General features: G+C 37.1%; 1 protein-coding gene across 1 annotated transcript in view; it reads right to left on the bottom strand.

Annotated features, from left to right (window-relative positions):
* Positions 1 to 1160: 1160 nt before the first annotated feature.
* Positions 1161 to 19795, bottom strand: part of UACA (uveal autoantigen with coiled-coil domains and ankyrin repeats) — a 34234-nt gene continuing 15599 nt past the window's right edge. Inside the window, exons 2-19 of the mRNA XM_052808078.1 lie at positions 19650 to 19783; positions 19060 to 19148; positions 17830 to 17894; positions 16837 to 16894; positions 16257 to 16327; positions 16044 to 16150; positions 14911 to 15092; positions 14424 to 14461; positions 13930 to 13998; positions 12655 to 12762; positions 11562 to 11594; positions 10983 to 11081; positions 10744 to 10780; positions 9767 to 9819; positions 5649 to 8339; positions 4856 to 5008; positions 3811 to 3876; positions 1161 to 3069 (exon numbers count right to left, since the gene is read on the bottom strand). Coding sequence (XP_052664038.1) covers positions 2998 to 3069; positions 3811 to 3876; positions 4856 to 5008; positions 5649 to 8339; positions 9767 to 9819; positions 10744 to 10780; positions 10983 to 11081; positions 11562 to 11594; positions 12655 to 12762; positions 13930 to 13998; positions 14424 to 14461; positions 14911 to 15092; positions 16044 to 16150; positions 16257 to 16327; positions 16837 to 16894; positions 17830 to 17894; positions 19060 to 19148; positions 19650 to 19783 — 4125 coding nt within the window. The 3' untranslated portion in view covers positions 1161 to 2997. The remainder of the gene's footprint in view (positions 3070 to 3810; positions 3877 to 4855; positions 5009 to 5648; positions 8340 to 9766; positions 9820 to 10743; positions 10781 to 10982; positions 11082 to 11561; positions 11595 to 12654; positions 12763 to 13929; positions 13999 to 14423; positions 14462 to 14910; positions 15093 to 16043; positions 16151 to 16256; positions 16328 to 16836; positions 16895 to 17829; positions 17895 to 19059; positions 19149 to 19649; positions 19784 to 19795) is intronic.

Raw genomic sequence — 19795 nt, 5'->3', positions numbered from 1 at the left:
ATGGAAAAAGCTTTTAAATAACTAGCCTCACTCTGCAGAAAAAACATGGAGATCAAAATACCCATATAGTACACCTGAGAATATACAAAGTTATCAGAAAATTATCAGTGAAAAGCACTTCACGATACCCTGGAGATTAGCTGACTCAGTAAAGTTGACAGAACATATCTACTGGCAGAGGGAAGGTTTAGACATATCAAATCTTGAAACAGTTCTACTTAAGTGCCAGTTCCTCTTCAGAAAAAAAAAAAATCAAATGTATATATATTCATATACTGCCCCCCGCCAAGGTCAAATTAGAGATTTACAAGAACCCTAAAGAGAACTTCTGCTTACTAACTCAGAATACAAACATCCAAGGAAGAAACCATTGTTCCAGTCACTATTTAAATACAGTAAAGTTTCACTTATACTGTTGTCATGTTTAACACCTGCTTGCTGGCAGAGCATGGGAAACTGAAAAATCCTTAACTTAAGATAAGCACTACTTAGCAACAACTAAAACATCAGTGTGTTATCAACATTGTTCTCACACTAATCCAAAAACACACTGTACCAGCCACTAGGAAGAAAATTAACTCTACCCCAGCCAAAACCAGGGCAACTGTTCATAACTTCACAACCTTACTCGTTTCCACGTCCCACTGGCTGGACGAGATAATCCAAATAACCAAGAATTAAATTAAGCTAATGGTGAAATGAGAGAGTCCTTCACTTTCAAGCCACACCAGATGAATGGACTTTGGTAGCACCAAGAACTTATTCTGCAAGGATTGCTTAGCTTACCCTGCTACCTGATTTCATGCTATTAAGTGAATATATTTTCATTAAAAGCAGTAGTAAAACTTCACTGGCTCACCCCCAAACCTCATGAATAATGTAACAGACAGCTTGCCCTGTTTGGTGTAGGAGTGGCCAGAGTCAATTTACTCTGAAGAACTAACTGGTAGACGCTTTGAGTCTCAATCAATGTCACCAAAATTTTACCAACCATAAGCTCTGGAAATAGAAAAACCCAATAATCCCAGCAGACATCTAAAAACCAAATGTGTTACCTGATAATTTGAGAGCATTCAAGTGAGTTCAATATCCTTCACTACCCAGACTATTTTGCCAAACTATTTACATTTCTTTACCTTTTACAGAATTGACCACTGCAATAAAACAAAGAAGAAAACATTTTATTGATAATGTAATATGGGAGAAATTTAGAAAAACATACATAGAACTCCCTTAATAAGGAAACATACAATATCAAAATATGCCAGAGTTAGTATATCAAAACAAATTCTCTCTAATAAGAGTTTCAAGTAATGCAATCATAAAAGAATTTGGCTAAAAGGTAGCGTATATATACTGAGATGTTTTCTGTAATAGTCCTCTAAGAAATTAAAGGAAAGCAGCAGTAGATCTGTTTAACTACAGACACATATTTAGTAAATATATTAAGTGTATTTATATAATAAAAACTGCCCTGCACATTCATCACTATGTCTGTATCCTCCTCCATGTGGCAGTTGTCTCTTCAATTCTGTAACAAGACTCTGCCCAAAAAGGGACAAAAAAGGAAACAAACATAATACTACTAAAAAAACAACAACAAAAAAAAAGAGACCTAAGCCTGTGAGGTACAGCTTGTTGGGAAGCCCAGTTAACACGAAGCAGAGAACTCTGCACTCTGACTTAAGTCCTTATTTTTCAAGAACATGGAAGAGGAAGTTTGTCTTCTCTGCATCAGGTTGCCAGATTCCTACTTGCTAGTTGTAAGTAAATGCTTTCAACCAAGTAGACTGAAGTTAACACGGCTACTGATAGCACTTACACTGTTTGCTCTATTAAAGCAGCCACATATGTTATCAGGCTCATTTTTCAATTACTTCCTTTGAATAGTCCCAAATTTCATGTTTTCTTTCATAAAACTTACTTATGGGAACATCATCCTTCAGTTAAAAATGAAGCCCTGTCTTGTTTAATAGGTAGATTCCAAGCAAATAAAAATTCTCATTTCATTAATCCTTACTATTTGCAACTTTCCCCATAAATAAGATTATAGTACATAATTTACAGTTAAGAGGAAAATACCTTAAACTTCCATGAGATAGTGTTTGAAAATCCAATACCTGAATTATCTAGTGTACAGCTTAATGAGCTGCTCAGTCTACACCCATATGAGGTCTAATGAAGAATGGAATTATACAGAAGTAGGACTATTGCATTTAGATCAAAATGCTGCTCTACAAACCGTGACACTCCAGTCCCACTATTTCAGCCTACAGTAATCAATACTTCAAAGCATTAATGAAAAGCCTTGGGGGAGGGGGGAAGAAATGGCAAACATAGAAGTTAGTGTTTTGATGGAAAACCTAATTTTTAAGTCTTGCAAAAAGCAAAGGCACTACATCTTAAGCTTTTATTTAAATAAAGTCTGTAACTTGGCCAGCCAAGTTACAACATATACCCAAATACCTTTCATCTACCTTTGCAGCTGACTTACTAAGCATGTTGTAGTATGTCTTGATCAGCTTATATAACGAAATAGCCACTTTCTCATAATCGTTAAAGGAGATATACAGCTACAATACTTCGCCAAGCTCATTTGAACACAGTTTATTTTCAACCATACCATGAGAGTTTAAATTATAGGATAAACTGGAGTTTCTGGGTATAAGCCTTGCTTTAATAAGTGGTCAATCAGACATGAAAATAATTTAACTACTATGTCATCATTTTGACAGTCAGCTTGTATACCAATTTTAAAAGACGTTCTACATCTTTTATTAATCTAAATAAAGAAGTGTCAGATCTGAAACTCAGTAGCCCTACTTTACTGTTTTACAAGAAGAAAATATTTCAGCTTTGTAAGTTGTTTCATATTTGGAGGTTCTAATTGCAGCTATACTATCATAATTATATAAATCTCATTAAGGTTATCACTACCGTAATCACAGCACACCTACAAGATGCAGCAGCCTTCAAGAGCAATGGCACTAAAGCACGTCAGCAAACAAGTCCCTGTCTCATTCGAATGATCTGTAGTAAAGCAGCTTGGACATCTTCATCCATGTGACCCTAGAGCAAGCAAACACTTCGTTAAAAGAAAAATTAAAAATCCCATAAAGTGTCAGCCATCTATCACTAACATTAGGAGATTCTTCAAAATCACCCAGAAGTCTTAACCCATTGCTGTACTTTCACCACCCTCTGGGAAAGTCTCAAATACTTTAGGAATCCTGTTATTTTTTTCTCCTGAGAGAAAGAAGGGTCTGCCTCTCTGACATAGCAATTTCCTTTATGAAAATATGATGCGGGAAAAATTTACTGTTCCTATCCTCTGGACTCCACAGCCTGCTGCTGCAGTAATGGCCCATCTTTTGCATGCTCAAGTATTATCTGAAGTCATAAGACTTGAATTAGTTGATCAGCTCTTTGTTCAGTGGGAGCCACTGGATAAGTCTGCATTAAAGTTTCCAACTCCTACTCGACTTCTCTCTAACATTACCTGGGATGATGCAGAATTAGTAACATGCTCACATCACCAGACACCATCACCCTTCAAAGTAGGTTATTGTTACATATAGTTATGCATAGACAAATGGTAATAAGAAGATGGCACAATAAGACTACAGTTGTGGTGTATGTTTGCTTTTTTGTCGCATCAGTGCATTCTAAATTAAAACTCTCCACTTGAAAACAGGTACTTGATGCTAGTTTCAAGTTTGAGGTCTTCCAGTATGGCAGTTAGAAACATGTCTCAAGAATCTCTACATTGACATGACAGAGTAAAACAATGTGAACTTGGCACTATCATACCTGTACAGCACTAAGAAGATGTGTCCGATAAACTGAAACTACCTCTTGATGCTGCCTTTTAGCATCCTATAAAAAGAAGACAGGAAGAGGAGGTGAAGCCATCAAGTTTTTAACATCTACTCTTACCTATTTCCAACTTTGTGGGCTTGGTTTTGTTCCTTATAGGTTAGCCACAGCAGAATTTCAAGGTTAAATTTAGCTATATCCCCTCCATTAATCAAGAAAAAAAAAAAAATCACTGCTTCACTTTTTTTATTACTTAGTTGTAGCAAAGCAATTTTGCTGAAAGGCTGAAACAGGCTGATCTAGTGCGTCAGCCCAGGTGCTAAGATTAAAAACTTGTTTCATCAACAGCATTAGCTATTTGTTTAAAACCACCCAATTTAAGAATGCTTTGCCTTATAAAGGTCAACCTTGCAAATACTATTAAAGATGTATCCTACTTCTGTACAGATTTAGAAATAACTAACTTTGCTCACATACATAGCTTTCATTATGAGCTTTATTGAAGTCACAGGGGCTGCAAACATGTTTGTGCACAAAATTACAGCACTTACCATAAAGTGTTCCCCTTTACTGTTACTACTTCATGATAAGCAACACACTTCACAACATTTGCAGACAAAGGGACACAAAGTCAAATCCATTAAGAAAGGACCACCTCACTTGCTTTCAAAGTGAGAAAATAAGTGGCTGGTGGTTTTTTGTGAGAAAATATTAATGTGGAACTTGCATACAGAAATGGTCTTGGCATGAACTATAGCCGTATATCTCATAAGCACAAATTCTCTCTAAATTTTGTCCTTTTTATCTGGAAAAGTTCCCAAATGTTGCAATTCCAGTGTGCCGAAGGAAGCAGACAATTTTACAGAGAAGCAAGCAGTTCAGGGGGAAAAAAAAAAAAAATCATGAATACTCTACTTTAGAAGTCTAAGCCTACAGTCAACCCCAGTGCTCCAGTGGCCACATACGTATCTCCTTGTCTATACAAGAAACTGTAAGCAATGCTACTGCATTTCAGACAATACCTTGCATGACTACTTACAGCTAGCTGCTGTTGCAGTGTTTTCACTTGGTTCTGGAGCAGTTCAACCTGCTGGTTCTGCCTCTTTGAGGGAATCCCAGTGGTGTATGTAAGCTGAGACAAGCCATTAAGAGCTTGTTTTAACCGCTCTACATCATTAAGCAGCTCTGTTATCTTTAAAAAAAAAGCACACAAAAACTACATTTAAGGATGTCTCACCAAAAACTAATATTCTTTAACATTCTTTAAAGACTGATGAAGACCAGCAAGCACTGAAGGGTCTTCGTCCCAGCTCACCACGACGCTGGCTAAGAGACTTCACAAAGATAGATGACTTCACTTTCATGACATGCTATCACTGGTTCACATTCTGCTTCCTAGCCTTGAAATTTGTAAGGTATGGACCCTGGAGGTCAGCCAGCAAGGTAAATGACTTATGCTCAAAAGATATTCTAGGCCTAATTTCTACAAGGAACAATGAACCACCAGAAGGCAAGCCAGAGATGCTAAGTAAATACAGCTCCAATGGAAGTATGAGCTTATACCCCCAGAGTCTAAAACCCAGCTTGAAAGTTTTAAAGTTTAAATACAACATACAATGCCCCAAACATACAAGGAATTAAAAAAAAAAAAAAAAAAAACTTAGTGTAACACCAACAAAACCAGGACTTCATCTTAGCAGACTTAGGCCAGTCCTGGGTACCTAATGCACAGCACACAAAGTTGTGCTTGAATACTTAAGTAGCAATATTTGAAGTCTAGTTAATGCTCCTGACATTTTCAGTTTAGCAGTAAGGAACTGTCTGCATCCTACCTTGTTATCCTTGGCTTCCACCTGCTTTGCAGATTCCTGTATTCTCTTCTGCAAGTCAATAATTGTTGTCAATGACTTATCACACCTTTCTTTCTGGTCCTTAATTTCTTGCTCAATACTGCAACTCCGTAACTGAAGCAACTCCTTTTCATCCTTTAAAGAAAGCTCACTCTTTTTAGCTTGCAAAGCCTCCTCACATGCTTCCTCATACTTTTTATTCACACTGGACAAATTTTCAGCTATGCTATTAATCTGGGCCTCCAGAGTACTTTTCATGGATTTGTATTCTGATATGTCAATCACTTCTTTGCTCTCCAGGTCTGTTAAAGCTTGCTGAGTAAGCTGAATCTCAGACTGCAACTTCAAGATTTCTTCATTTTTAACTCGGTTTTCTTCTTCCTTTTCTTTCAAGGTGTTTTTGATTGCCACAATTTCTTGTTCTAGCATTTCCTTCATTTGTGTATATTCTACCAAAGGTATTGAAGACTTTTTTAGACCTGACAATTCCTGTTGTAGTTCTCCTACTTTTAGTGTTTCTTTGTCATAACATTCCTTCTTACTTCGGAGGGCTTCCTTTAGATCCTCTATAGTGTGACCAAGAGCCTTCTTCAAGGCTTCAATTTGTTCTACTGAAAGAGGCTGAGCCTGCATAGTTATGGGCTGCTGGGTACTCTCTTGCAGCTCATCTTTCTCCTCTTTTTCACCTGTGTATTTCTGCAGCAATTCTCTCAATTGTTCATTCAACTCCTCCATTTTGCTTGCAAACATTTTTTCCATTTCATGGGATTTCTCAGCAAGGATATAGTTCTGCTGCAAGTCATTTTGGATGGACAAAACACCATTTTTGAGCTTTTCATTCTCCTGTTTGCACTTCTTGTTTTCCTCCTCTCTTTCTCTGCACTTCTGCACCTGTTCCTGCAACTGTGCTCTTAATTCTTTCACTGTGGCTTCAAAGCTTTGTTCTCTGTCTTCAAAGGAGGCAACTGGGGCATATTTTGACTTAATGCATTCTTGAATTGTGTCAAGTTCCTTCTTTTGGGCTTCAATTTCTGCATGCAACTGTAAAATTTCTTCTTGACCCCTCTTATATTCAGCCATAATTGCAACATTGTTCTCCTGAAGTTCTTGCATGCCTTTATTTAAACTAGTCACTGTAGTTTCATGATCTTTTAAACTTATATACTCAGTTTGTAATTGATTCTGTAAGAGTGTCACCTTATTTTTCAAAGTTCCATTTTCTTCATTTACCCTCATGAATTCTTGCTTTCTCTCTTCAGTCTTTTCCTTCAGATCTGACAGCTCCCTATTAGTCTTTTCTAGTGTGTTATTCAAGACTGTTTTAATCTCTTCATGTGTTGTAGCCAACACATACTGATCCCTGAGAGTCTCTCTTATGACTGTATTTTCAGAGACTAGTTTGCACACTTTTGCTTGTTCATCATCATATTTTTTCTGAAGCTCAGCAAGCTGCTTTTCAAGTTCAATACCATTAGATTTTAAAGCTTCCACTTCTTTTTTGTGCTGCTCTGGAGACAGGTACACAGCTTGGAAGAGGCTGATATTCTCATTTAAATTATTGTTCTCTGCCAGCAACTTTTCAGTTTCTGCTTTGCTTTCATTGTACTTCTTTGTTATTTCAAAAAGCTTTTTGGTCAGGTCACCAACAGTCAGATCATTTGTTTTCTTCAATTCTTCGTGAATTTTTAAAGGCACATTCTGGCTTTTAATTTCAGTTTTTAGCATTTGGATTTGCTGTTTAAGCATCTTGTTATCAACCTGCAGTCTATCAAGTTCCTTCTGCAGAGTCTGATTTTTCTGTGATAATTCAGAAATTGTCTTCACAAGTTCCTCATTTTTTTTCTCAAACCCACTCCTCATTTGTTCATGGTCTTCTGGCTTTACATGCTGAGCAAGTTTAGCTTTCTGACTCTCAGATTCCCTCTTTAAAAGCAGAATCTCTGCCTGCAGTTTTTCATGCTCTCCTTCCATCTCTGCTAACTTCCTTGCTTTCTCATTCACTTCATTTGATAACAAACTCTTCATGTTTTCAAATTTCTCTGAAGTTACAGAGTGGGCTAACTTCACTGCTGTTTCTTTGAGCTGCCCTTCTAACTCTACAACATTTCTTCCCCTTTTATCTCGCTCCATCTCCAACTTAACAAGTTCCTTCTGCAACCTTTTATTTTCCTCCAGTAGCCTTCCTTCATCTCTCTTAAATTCTGCCACCAGCAATTCATTCTGCTTAATCTGGTTCCTTAGTTTTCCCACTTCAGCAGAGGCTCCTTCATACTTCGTTTTCATTTCTTTCAACTGATCCTTCAGCTCCTCTGTTAGCTTAGTGTTTCCCAAAGCAGCTTCATTAGTCAGGTGATCTTTCAGAGCAAGAAAGTGGGTCTGCATTTGCTTAACTTTGCCTTCAGAGTCAAACATTCTTTTCTGTACATCTTTTAAAGCATCTTCCAGTTGTTTTATCTGTCCATCAGATTCCGCCTTGGTTCTTTCACACTCTGATGCCAAAGCTGTACATTCAGATACCTTGTGAGACAGTTCTCTCTGCAATTTGGTAATTTCTTCTTTTGCTGCTCCATAGCAGGCCCTCATGTTGTCAAGTTCTTTCTTTAAAATTTCTTTCTCTGAACTGGATGATTCGTTAGGCAGGGAGAGCTCCAGGGGTCTCAGCATAGACCTAGACTGAAGATAAATTAGCACAAAAATGGATACATGTTAACAAGTTTGACAAGTCATAGGCATATGACTTATACACATAACTGTCTTAAACCTATGCTGATATGAGCATAACATTTGTGCAAGAGGTCTCTTATCTTAGAAACACACCAATCTATTCTTGCCCATATTACAGAACACATTATTTCAGCTTTTAACAGTAAAAAAAAAATCTTGAATATAGCTCTACATCACTGTTTCCCAATCATCAGACCCTAATGACATTAAAGTACAGGTATAGTATATTCATTTCCCTTGTTATTCATATTTAATCACTCATCTGCTAGTAGAAATTTAATTTCAGAGATTTCTTCCATCCCTCAAGCACATGAAAATAATTTTAAAAGAGTATGTCAGAGTATGTCATAGTTAACAGAACCTTCCCTCTGAAAAGGCTGAGGAAAACAGTCATTTAATTTACTGTCTGCTAAAAGATCTCTCAGAACAGCCAGTTTTGCCCTCCTGCTATGTGGTCTTCACTACCAACCTTCACCACCAGCCATGATGGCTATTACATGGCATAGGCTTGCTCCAATGATCTCATTCATGTTCCAAGGACCAGAAAGCAGTAGGTAGCTTCCAGATATGACTAGCTTAAAGCCACTTAATTCCCTCTTGGGACATGGTTTGGGTTTTTTTGATTGGTTAGCTTTTTGTGCCCAGCCACTCCCCCCCTTTTTTTGTTGTTTTTTTTTTTTTAATTGCACATCAACTCACTTTAAACTTCAACTAAGAATAAAAAAAATCCTAGGACCATTGGGATAAGGTTATGTAAAACATGGCAGAAGAGAGTGGATTTTTCTGCGTTAGCAGCAGAACATACAAAATACATGTATCAGTGAAATCTGGCAAGAAAGCATAGGATGTACGGATTTATTTCTAGCCATCACTCACTTCTAGAAGCATTACAGCTAAAATACTCAAGTGTAAGAACAGTTTGTCAATTAGGAGCAATCCCTATCGTATATGACTCACTGCAAGGGTCTGATGGACCTTGTCTATAATTGAATTGTTGCTTTAAAAGGTAGCTAGCTGTCAGCAAACAAAATTGACAGGAAATTATTGTATAGGTGGCAGAAAAATAAAGCCTTCTAAATTTTAGCTGAATTTGAAGTAGAAAAAAATTACGGAGATGAAAAACCAATTGCAGTTTACACTGACTGTTGATCCAGTAGTCTGTTGATTCAGTTTTAAGAATGCTCATTACAGATCAGACCATTCAGCATCCAACAATTTCACAGCATTTAACAGTCACACATGTAACTCTAGAGGGCACCAGCAGTTAAAAATAAACATAGCGAAGCAAGCAGTACTGAAAATGTTGCATTTAGAAGCAATGTCTAATATACATACATAACTATCTTAGAACTCTCCCAAGTGGTAAAATATTTTACCTGCGATTCCACAGCAAACACTTGGCCTTGTTTAAGTAATAAATCTTCTTTTCCTAGATTTTTCAAAGCAAACAGCATTTAGTCTCTGTTTAAAAACAGTCACACATAAATCACAAGAACTCTGATTTTCCTCCCTAATTTTATTCTGTTCAATGGGACTGTGCAAGGCTACAGGTGGTGTTTAAGTACTTGGTATTAAAACAACTCCCCCTTAATTAAGTCACATAGGAAGTCTGGACAAACTCCTCCTAAGGAAAAAATACCCCTACTATACCAGGCTAGGTAAATTGTTCTGCAAAACAGTCATGAAAGCCACCTTGAGCTAGCTGCATGTCTGCACATAAACACACCAAGGAAAAGCATCCCCTTGCACTCCAAATAAAAGATCCTTCCTGACAGGCAGCCGACCAGCTCTCACAACAGCTCATGACAGATAAACTAACATTTTAAGTTACACAAGTGCAAGACAGGCCTGTAACCACATCAGATGCAAAAGACTTCAGTTTCTGGAAACAGAATCATTTCTAATAGAAGTGTAAGCTGAGGTCTTGCCTGTTTAAAGCCGCTTTCAAACCTGCCTACACTCAAGCTTTCACAAGGACCATAGTTTTTTTGTCACATACACATGAGTGTTTAAGATACGAAGAATGGAAAGGGGAAGGCTCAATTTGAAGCACAGAGCTTGCTCAGCTCGTTTTTCACGTTATTAGAAGACATAGCAGAGTGGCAATGCACATTTCACAAGACCAGTCACTTGCAAGCAAGACTGATCAATAGTGCCCTAGCACTCGCATACAAACACAACTGCGATGAGCTGACTGTATTCTGAGGTTTGAAGTGTGGACACACACACATATTATGCTTGGCTATAGTTAAGATCAACAAAAAAAGAGAGAGATGCCAAAAAACCCACCCTTTGTCTATGTATTCTAACACTGCATCATGCATGGCAAGTTTTAAGAATTAAATACACTTACTGTTACCAAAGTTACTTCCAGATGCCACAAAGTCAACCTAAAACCAAACAGCAAGAAACACAAAAATAAAGCTGAAAATTAATTTCAAATTTTTACTATATGTTAAGCTAGGGATTAAAGGGCAGGGAAAACTTTTACAATGAGATAACCATTTAAGACCTTCAACAATTTAAAATTGCTTAAGTATTTACTACTGCAAGTATCAATTGCTATATTACATTTCAAATCAGTTAACATACTTCATAGTATTTGAGTTTAGCTTTGAGAGCTTCAATAGTTCTTAAGCTTTCTTCCTGCTGTTTTTCCTTGGTACTTAGGATTTTCTTCAACTCATCTTTCTGAAAGAGAAAGAGTACAAATAGGCAAAGCCACAAGAATGGCCAGATTTGTAAGGTCTTGAGCAACATTTTAAAAAAGTTTAGGGCAAACTTCAACCAAGATCAGCACCTAAATTTTTGGTTCTGAAGTTCTTCCACAACACTGCTCCTCTACAAGAAGAGTCTTGAAGAATGAGTCAAGGGAATATGCACCAACATAATTTGTTATTGTTTAATTTATTCACATTAGTCTTGCATTACTGAAAGTTACTAAAGAGATACTTATAATAAAGTCTACTTTAAAGGTGCCATAGGCATTACATATACTATTTGTAGTAACAGAAAAGCTATGCAGCTGTATAAACAGAGTACATATAAATGCTAAATGAAATATCTACTGCTAGCTAGCTTTTAACTATAGTTATAAATACCATTACTTAAATGTGATAGTCACTTCCCCTATTTGATAGTTCTGTTACACTTTAAGGTGATATATCGTACCTCATTTTCAAGATCATCTGCAAACATTTGCTCCTGCAAAAATAACAAAAAATTCCCCCACAAATCATTTTTTCAATAATGGTTAAGGGGCTTATACACAGTTCATCAGTGGACAAGTCTACCCCAGTTTCTAATGCTACATGCTTCTGACTGTTCCCCTTTCATTTACCTTCTAACCTCTGGCAAAATAAATAGATGAACAAAAGTTAAGGATGTTGGACAGAGCAATGTCTCTTGACATGCATACTAGGAAACTGGAATATCTTTTCAATTATCTAGATCATACACCTCTCAGGCAGAACAGTACAGTTTCTCAGTGTGGGAAGTAAGTATGACTGAGTGAGTCTGTGGGTTTTGTTTGTTTTATAAAAGCAACGCTTAAGACAGAAGTTCAGACAAGCCCATGATTCCAAGAAGAAATATTCTTTCTATCCATGTGCTACATTTAGGGGAAAGCTGCACACTTTTTAAATGTACCTCTACAAAAATACAGTGAAAGAACAAATGTGAGCTCCCACAAAGCAGAAAAAAAAAAAATCCTGTTTTTATTTTCTTCCTCAAACATACCAGTCATATTTAGACCTCTAAGAAGGAACTTTAAAAACAGAGTTTTAAATTTGGGTGAGAAACTCCTTATTGAAAACCTTTGTTTCTGTTTTTGCCAACTGAAGATTTTTCTCTGTGTTTCCACTTACAGTAACAGCTGGAAAATAAGCAGTGGTTATGATAAAGTAGTGACACACAACACCTACATTTAATTGTGCAGATGAAGTTTACTCTCCAAATTACAACGTGCCAGAACACCTTGTGGTTCACATTACATTGCGAAGTATAGCCATAAATGTTATTGCTCAAATTTATGAGTATCACTGCATGACATTGTAACAGGTCTCCTTGCATTTTGAGTATAATTACAAGACCAAAGGCTTTTGCAGCAGAAGAATATGACAGTGACACATACAGGAATAATTCACAGGAAAGCAGTGAAGACCGCATCTTAATTACACATGCTTTCCTTTCTACTTCAACCAGCCTGTCAGTGTCAGGTAGTTATTACAGCTTTCAAGTCAGGTTATTCCAATACTAGGTTTACCTCATTCAATTGTAGCTGTAGCCCGCTGATTCTATTCAGCAGCATCCTTTGCTCCTCTTGCACTTCTCTCATTCGATCTTTCAAATCTTGATTTTCTAGCTCCAATTCCTTAAAGTAAGTAAAAAATAAAGTTAAAAACCACACACCACCACACTACACACACACACACTGGGAAAACTAAAGAATCCGAACCAACAATTTTAACAGTCAAAGACAACAAGCCTTGCCTAACAAGTCCCCTAATGATTTTGTGGCCTTACTCCAGGTTTGTTTCATTCTGAAGGTTTATATAAGCACAAGATCCACAGTCTTCAACCTTTTCAGCTCTAGATAGTTCATTCTCTTGTAAGTGTACATACAGGTTTTGAAAGTATGAACAGAGTAAGATTACATTCAATGCTGACAGCACTCAAGAGGCTGCTTATCTGCTGTCTGTTAACAAGTAAAAATAACTAATGCTAAAACAGTTCCTGCAACTCAACCACTGCAGCCAAAGGTGTAATGAAAAAGCCTCACCAGCATGAAGCATAGCAACCTTTAAATGAGCTAACTGTTCCAGCAGCCACAAGAATCACTCTAGTAACATCTAATAAATCCAAGACATGAAAATTATAGGTCTTTGCACCATCAATCAGTCCAGTGCTCACATGCAAACAATAAAGCATGTTTAACTCTTGCCTGGTAATCGCTGCCTTAACCGTGGTAACTACTTTAGCTCAAACCAGAAGTTGCATTTAGAGATCTTTATCCTTTTATTACAGAGCATTTCAGAACGAAGGCCTTAATTTTTCAGTGGTTTGTTCCCCATAGCTTAAAACATCGTTTACCTTTTTGAAAACTGTAATGACAAAGTAACAAGATGAGAAAATTAATACAAGTTATTAGAACAGTTATGATACAAGCTGTTTTTAGCAAGACACTTAAACATCTCTCTTGAGAATGTTAAAAAAATAAATCTTCCTGGTTTGTGACCCTATGATTTTACTGCAGGCAAAAGTAGTAGACAGAAGGTTAAGAGATGGGCAGGGTTAAAACATGAAGAGACTTGCAACTATTTGTTACACAAACAAGTGCTTTTTTCCTGAAGTAGTTTACAGCTTATCTGCTTAATTGCCACATTACTTAAAACTTAATTGCATGACTGTAAACAGCAATATATATGACCTTTCTTAATGGCAATGCTAATGCTTACTTTACAAGCACATCTTGTCTTTAGTATGTCTGGTTTATTATGCATGTGGGAATATTCAAGTCATGGAAATCCTTCTTGCTTACCTGAGCATTATATTCCTTCTGATACAGCTTGACATTCACCTCCTCCTGCGCATGCAGCCGATTCCACTTCTGTAACATATTAGTAATCTGTTACTGCAACAGTAAAGTATTAATTTATATTCCTGTTGTGTTCTGCAGACATCCATTTCTGGGAACAGTGGGCTGCTCTCAGCCTCCATTTCAGCTTCCACTGGGGGGCAATACTACCAACACTCCCATTTTGACAGATTGCTTCTCAGCAAGAGGTCACTCATCTCATCCAGACAGCAAATGGGATGCTTGTCAAAACTCTAATCCTGAATATGCACATCATCGAATATTTTTCAAATAGAAATAGCCACACCATCTGACTAAAGGGAATCTTCTCAGCTACATATGAAGTTAAGAATTCAAAAAATACTGAACTAGTTTTGCATCATAGCACAGTCTTAATCCCTGTCTCAACAATACCAGCGATATACTGCCTTAGGAGATACTTAGTATAAGCAGCCTACCTTTTGTTCAGGTTGCCCTTTCTTCATGGTATCTCTTGCTAAAAAAGCACCACAAAAATAGGAATTTAAAAAATGCACTTCAAACTCATGCACCACATTCAGCTAATTCTAGCTATTTTCAATCTTGGGAGGACATTTCAAGAAATAGATTCACCATCCCTCCAGTTAATCAAATATGGAAACATTCACAAGTACAAAGTTTTTCTATAAATAAGGCTAAATAACTCCTATGATCAATACTGCAACACCAGGTTCAGCAGTGTTAATACCTTGAGTCATGAGAGCCTGCATTTACTTTAAAAGCTTTACTAAAACCGAACAAAACCCAAAAGCCTTCTTTCCCCTCCCAAACAGGCAGTTTATCACCTTTTTGTTTAAAGGACTACAGCTGCCCTCCAAAAAACAGTTCCTGAAGACATAGCAGTGGGAAGATACACAATTCAAATGTAAGAATAACAGCAAGCTGTTATAGCTGTGTTCTCCATACCTTTGCTGGAATCCTCAACGGCAGCTTTTATTAAAGCCAAAATGTCAATATTGTCACCAATTCTGGCATAGTAAGCACAGTCATGACCAAGGCCATCAGTCAAACTAACATCCGCACCATTTTTGAGCAAAACTTCTACTGCATCCTTGCAGCCATATTCACAGCCTAACATTAAGGCAGTCCTGAGGATGGGGAGAAAGACTGCATTCAGAGACTCAGGGATGTCACGCTTTAATGGAGCAATCACTTACAGAAATAACCCTTTGTACACTTAAGTCTAATCATGGAAACTTGAGTCAAGGAATCTTTCCTCTATCAAGAGAGCAAACTAAGCTTTAAAAAGTCATTTAGTCAACGTTTAAATATTTGTTAAAAAGCAAACAAAAACACTGTAATAGCAGTATTTTCATGAAACCCAGCATAAACCCACTGCCTCTGAGAGAACCACCCAATGTTTTGAAAACTCCTATGACTTCAGCTTCCTCTCTAGATACAAATCTCAACAGACACAACAAATACATGACAAGAAGTTTAGACAAAGTTTGGGGAGGCAAGTGCTTGGGAGCCCTGGCAATACCTTCCAAACACTTGCCAGCTTCAGAACATGCAATGCAAGTACCCATGCTTTGTCCCATAGCAGCCTCACATCCATTGGCCACCAGGTAGCCATCCTCCAAGAAATAACTGGCAGAAGTAGCAGCTACAAAGAGAAAACCCCTCCCCTGATCCCCTGCCATGAATATAGAAGCAAACTTCTCAAGGCCTTTAGGTCCCTTCAGAACTCCAACAGGACCTAAGTACTTCTTGGCAGTGTACCACTTTTGTCATGACCCATTTTGCATATTGATCCCAATGGGTGCAAGATCCAGCTTTGGACGTACAAACCCTTAAAGAACCAACTGCAGTTTCTCTGCTGGCAGTAACAAGCCTATATGTATTTTAGATGCAAGAACAAGCAGTAAAAAAAGGCCACACCTATCTGCGTTACTGAATTGGCACATCTGCTTCTGAACTAAATCCCACGTCTTTTTCCACTGAATTTAGTATATTTATTCTGTAGCCTGAAAGTCAAGGGACAGCTTTCTACCCTTTAAATGTCAGCAGGCATTCTGACAATCCTCTGCAAGTGTTACCTGTTTTGTTTGTCCCTAGCATTAACATCTGCTCCTCTGTCTATCAGAAGTTGACAAACCATCGGACGACACATCTGAGTGGCCAGCACTAGTGGTGTCCTCCCATCCTGAAGAGAAGAAAGGGGAAAGAAATAAGGAAAAGGAGAGAAAGCAGAGAAACCACAAGAACTCCAATAGGGTTTGTGCAGGAGAATGCTATAAGCAACAACTTACTCCATCTTTTGAATTCACCAAGGCCCCATGATCACACAGTAGTTGTATGCTAGAGGAACAGTCTGACATAGCTTTCAAGAGAAAAAGAGCAAGTTATACTGCTGAAAACAACCTTTGTGAAACCCCAAACACCTCCTTGAGTGTATTTGTTTCACAAAAATTCATGCAACTAAGTTAAAGCAAGACAAGGCTCTGTGACTTAGTTCTCACATGACCACCTCAAGAGTACATGAAAAATCAAACGCTACTGTTCAAGACACTGCATAGCATAATGAGGATGCAGACAACCGAGAGTAAAGGTATCTTAACCTACTAACACCATTGCTCTAAAACACTGCTCGTGATATTTGCTGAAGATTTTACTAGACAATTCATGCACATCAGAAGAGACTTTCAGACCTACAACCTCTGCTAAGACTGTTAACAAATTTGTTACTGATGACAAATGTCATGACAACATAAAACTTATTCTCCTACTACAGTCACCAAAATTAAAAGGAGAAGAATTTGGCCCATCTGAAAATCAATCCATTAAATCTAGATTTCATATTACAGTTATCAGAAAAGCAAAACCTTTTACCTGCATCATGAAGAGCAGTTCTTCCTTGAAGATCCACATTCTCTGTTGGACAATTGTACTGTTAAAATAAGTAACCCTGGTTATCAATCAGGATTCAGACTGCACTTACAAAACGTGAAATGTTTTGAGGGTTCAATTAAAACAAAAAAAATTGATTTAAGGAAAAAAAAAGTAAGTTTGTAGTTTCTAAATATAGTGACATACATGAAAGAGTGAGCTATGGGTACATGCACTTTAGTGCTCTAAACACACTGATCAAAAGTTGTAGACATAAATTAACACCGTGCAAAGAAAATGTGCAATTCACAGACTTTTCACAAACACTTTCAAATGTTTGTTCACTATGGCTAAGATTCTCCACTACTTGTCTCACTCCTTCACTACCAGTATCACTACTAGTTCTGGCACTCCACAGAAAATGTGCCATTTATGTCTGCATGGAGACATGCATCAAATAAACAGAAGATTAAAAGAACCCATTAAAAGTTAAAAAAAAATTCAAATGAGCATAAGCTGACCAGGAATAAAGAAAAAATAAATATCACACAAACCTAAGACGACCCCCAATATTGTTTCATTAATGAAAGATTATGGATATAAACACCCATCTTTTGAAGGAAACACTACTCTTGAGCAGACCTTTCAGTATTACTGTTTGTAAATGCAAATGTATTCAGAAAAGGAGCACTAGTCTTTAAAAGACACACAGCTCCATTGTCTTTAAGAGGTAGAAAACTACAACCTGATTTTATTGCCTACATGAAGAGACAAAGTGTTTATTTTATTTATTTTGGCACTCTTCCAGCCACAATCTCTTATTTAATATGAAAAGGTCTTTTCCCCATGACTATCTTATTTTTTTTAAAAAGAATGTAATTGTTTAAGAAAGGAGAGAAGTGGCATGTCCCAATTTTGAATCAGTATATTTAAGAGTACCTTTCTTCCTCTCAAGAATAAAAAAAGTGACAACAAACAAGTTGTATTTTTCAGTACCTGCAACAGCTTCTGCAAACACAAAGCATGTCCATATTTTGCAGCTAGGTGCAATGCGTTTCTACCTAAAAAGAAATATCATCAATTCAGGATCTATTTTGAACATGCATTAGAAATACCACACGCAACTTCAACACGCCTATGTTGTTCCTCAGAAAGTCTATTACTAATCATAAAACACTAATTCATAAGAACTTAATTTGTACTTCACTAAAGCATTGGCATAGTTTATTTCATCTGAAGAAAAAACTGTCATCGTCCTCCTCCACAATTCTATACACTTCATTACTGCTCATCACTAGATGTATGAAACTTCAAGATACATATGTGTCATTAGACTGCTAGACTGATTTCAGGACAAGAGACAGTTCAGATCAATATTCGCATGATTTTAGATACAACAGTCCCTGTCCCCCCCACCAATTCCATCAGTGCTATAACTAAGTCATCTCTCTTGTTTATACTTCACTATTTGTTACAGTCTCTTCTTATTTTAGAGAAGCTGCAACCAAGGGTTCAAGTTCACTACTGAAATTAATCTCAAAATACTGCAAATGACTCCACATAAGCATTTAAAAAAATAATCTGTCACATGAAAGGAGGAGGCTAGGTATTTCTGTAATGAAATTGAACACAAGAGAATATTCATTAACCATGTTAAATTATGAGGTAAACAGTCTGAGGCAAAATTAACAGCCATTTTTAACTACCTCTTCAACAAGACCTTCACACAAACTCTAATATCACACCTGCAAATCAAGAAGGTAGCGCAGACACGCTCTGAATTTTTGAGGGCTCAGTATGGGTGCACAAACACCTACTATATCATTTAATTTGAATCCTCATTGCATACAGTACTTTACAAGTCTCAGTGAAATACATTTAGTATTTAAATGAACACAAATTCATTTAAAACTGTTCTTACACTGTTATTCTCAACCAGAAATGCTAATCTCACCAGTGAGTCCAGAGCAGACTATATATACTGTTATAGCAGCACAAAACCAAAGTTCTTAAGTTCTTCTGCATTCATGAACTTACATGACAGGGCATGACCAGTTTCCTCACAAGTTCAGCAACAAGTCACACAGATAATCAATTTTTTTGCCAACTACAGGAAACTACAGAAAGGAGGAAGATCTATCTTGTAGTTCAGCTTAATTCTACTCCAAAATAAAAACCAAGCTGAGAACTTTTGCAAGTTGCACTTGGACATTTGAGGAAGCCTACCTGCAGCATCAGTGGCTGTGATATCAACTCCATGAATAAGGATGGTGTTCAAGCAATCCAGGTTTCCCTTTGATGCTACAACATGGAATCTAAAAATAGAAAATACCTTGCTTGAGCACAACTGTTTTATACACAAAAATGGTAGCATTAACCAGGAAAGTCAAAGCAAATAGCTGTATACTGAAAGTATTATACAATACAAATGCAGCTTTGGACAGCATCCAAATCCAGTTAAGAGTTTTGCAGATATTACTTTAAGGAACAAGACAATGATTACTTCAAGAAAGTTATTTACCTTCAATCAGTGAACCAGGTGAGAAACTAATACGCTTTCTATTTCTCTTTAATATTCAAATCTGGCAGGAGCAAGTATTTAAATACTGATCTGCACTTTGAAGTGAAGATTGTTTGAGAATTTCACATTCTAGCCATCTGGTACTCTAGTTTAGATGAAACTTGAATCTAACATGATGTATTACGTAGATTTGTATATTAAAAAAAAGAGTTTTTACAGCAGCAACAAGATTTAGGAATTGAGTAACTTTCAGTAGCTTTCCAACACCATTATTGGAGTACTGGAAGCTACTTACGCAGATCTCCCTTCCACATCCAGTTTAGTAGGACTGACTCCTTTTTTGGCAAGGATTGATGAAACCTTTTCCACATCGCCCCTTTCAGCTGCTTTCATTAACCTGTCATCATATTTGTTCCAGTCTGTGTTCAGCTGTAAGACAGA

The sequence above is a fragment of the Harpia harpyja genome, chromosome 14 (genome assembly GCF_026419915.1).
Source record: "Harpia harpyja isolate bHarHar1 chromosome 14, bHarHar1 primary haplotype, whole genome shotgun sequence".
NCBI classification, from domain to species: Eukaryota; Metazoa; Chordata; class Aves; order Accipitriformes; family Accipitridae; genus Harpia; species Harpia harpyja.
This window is presented reverse-complemented; position numbering and strand designations above follow the sequence as displayed.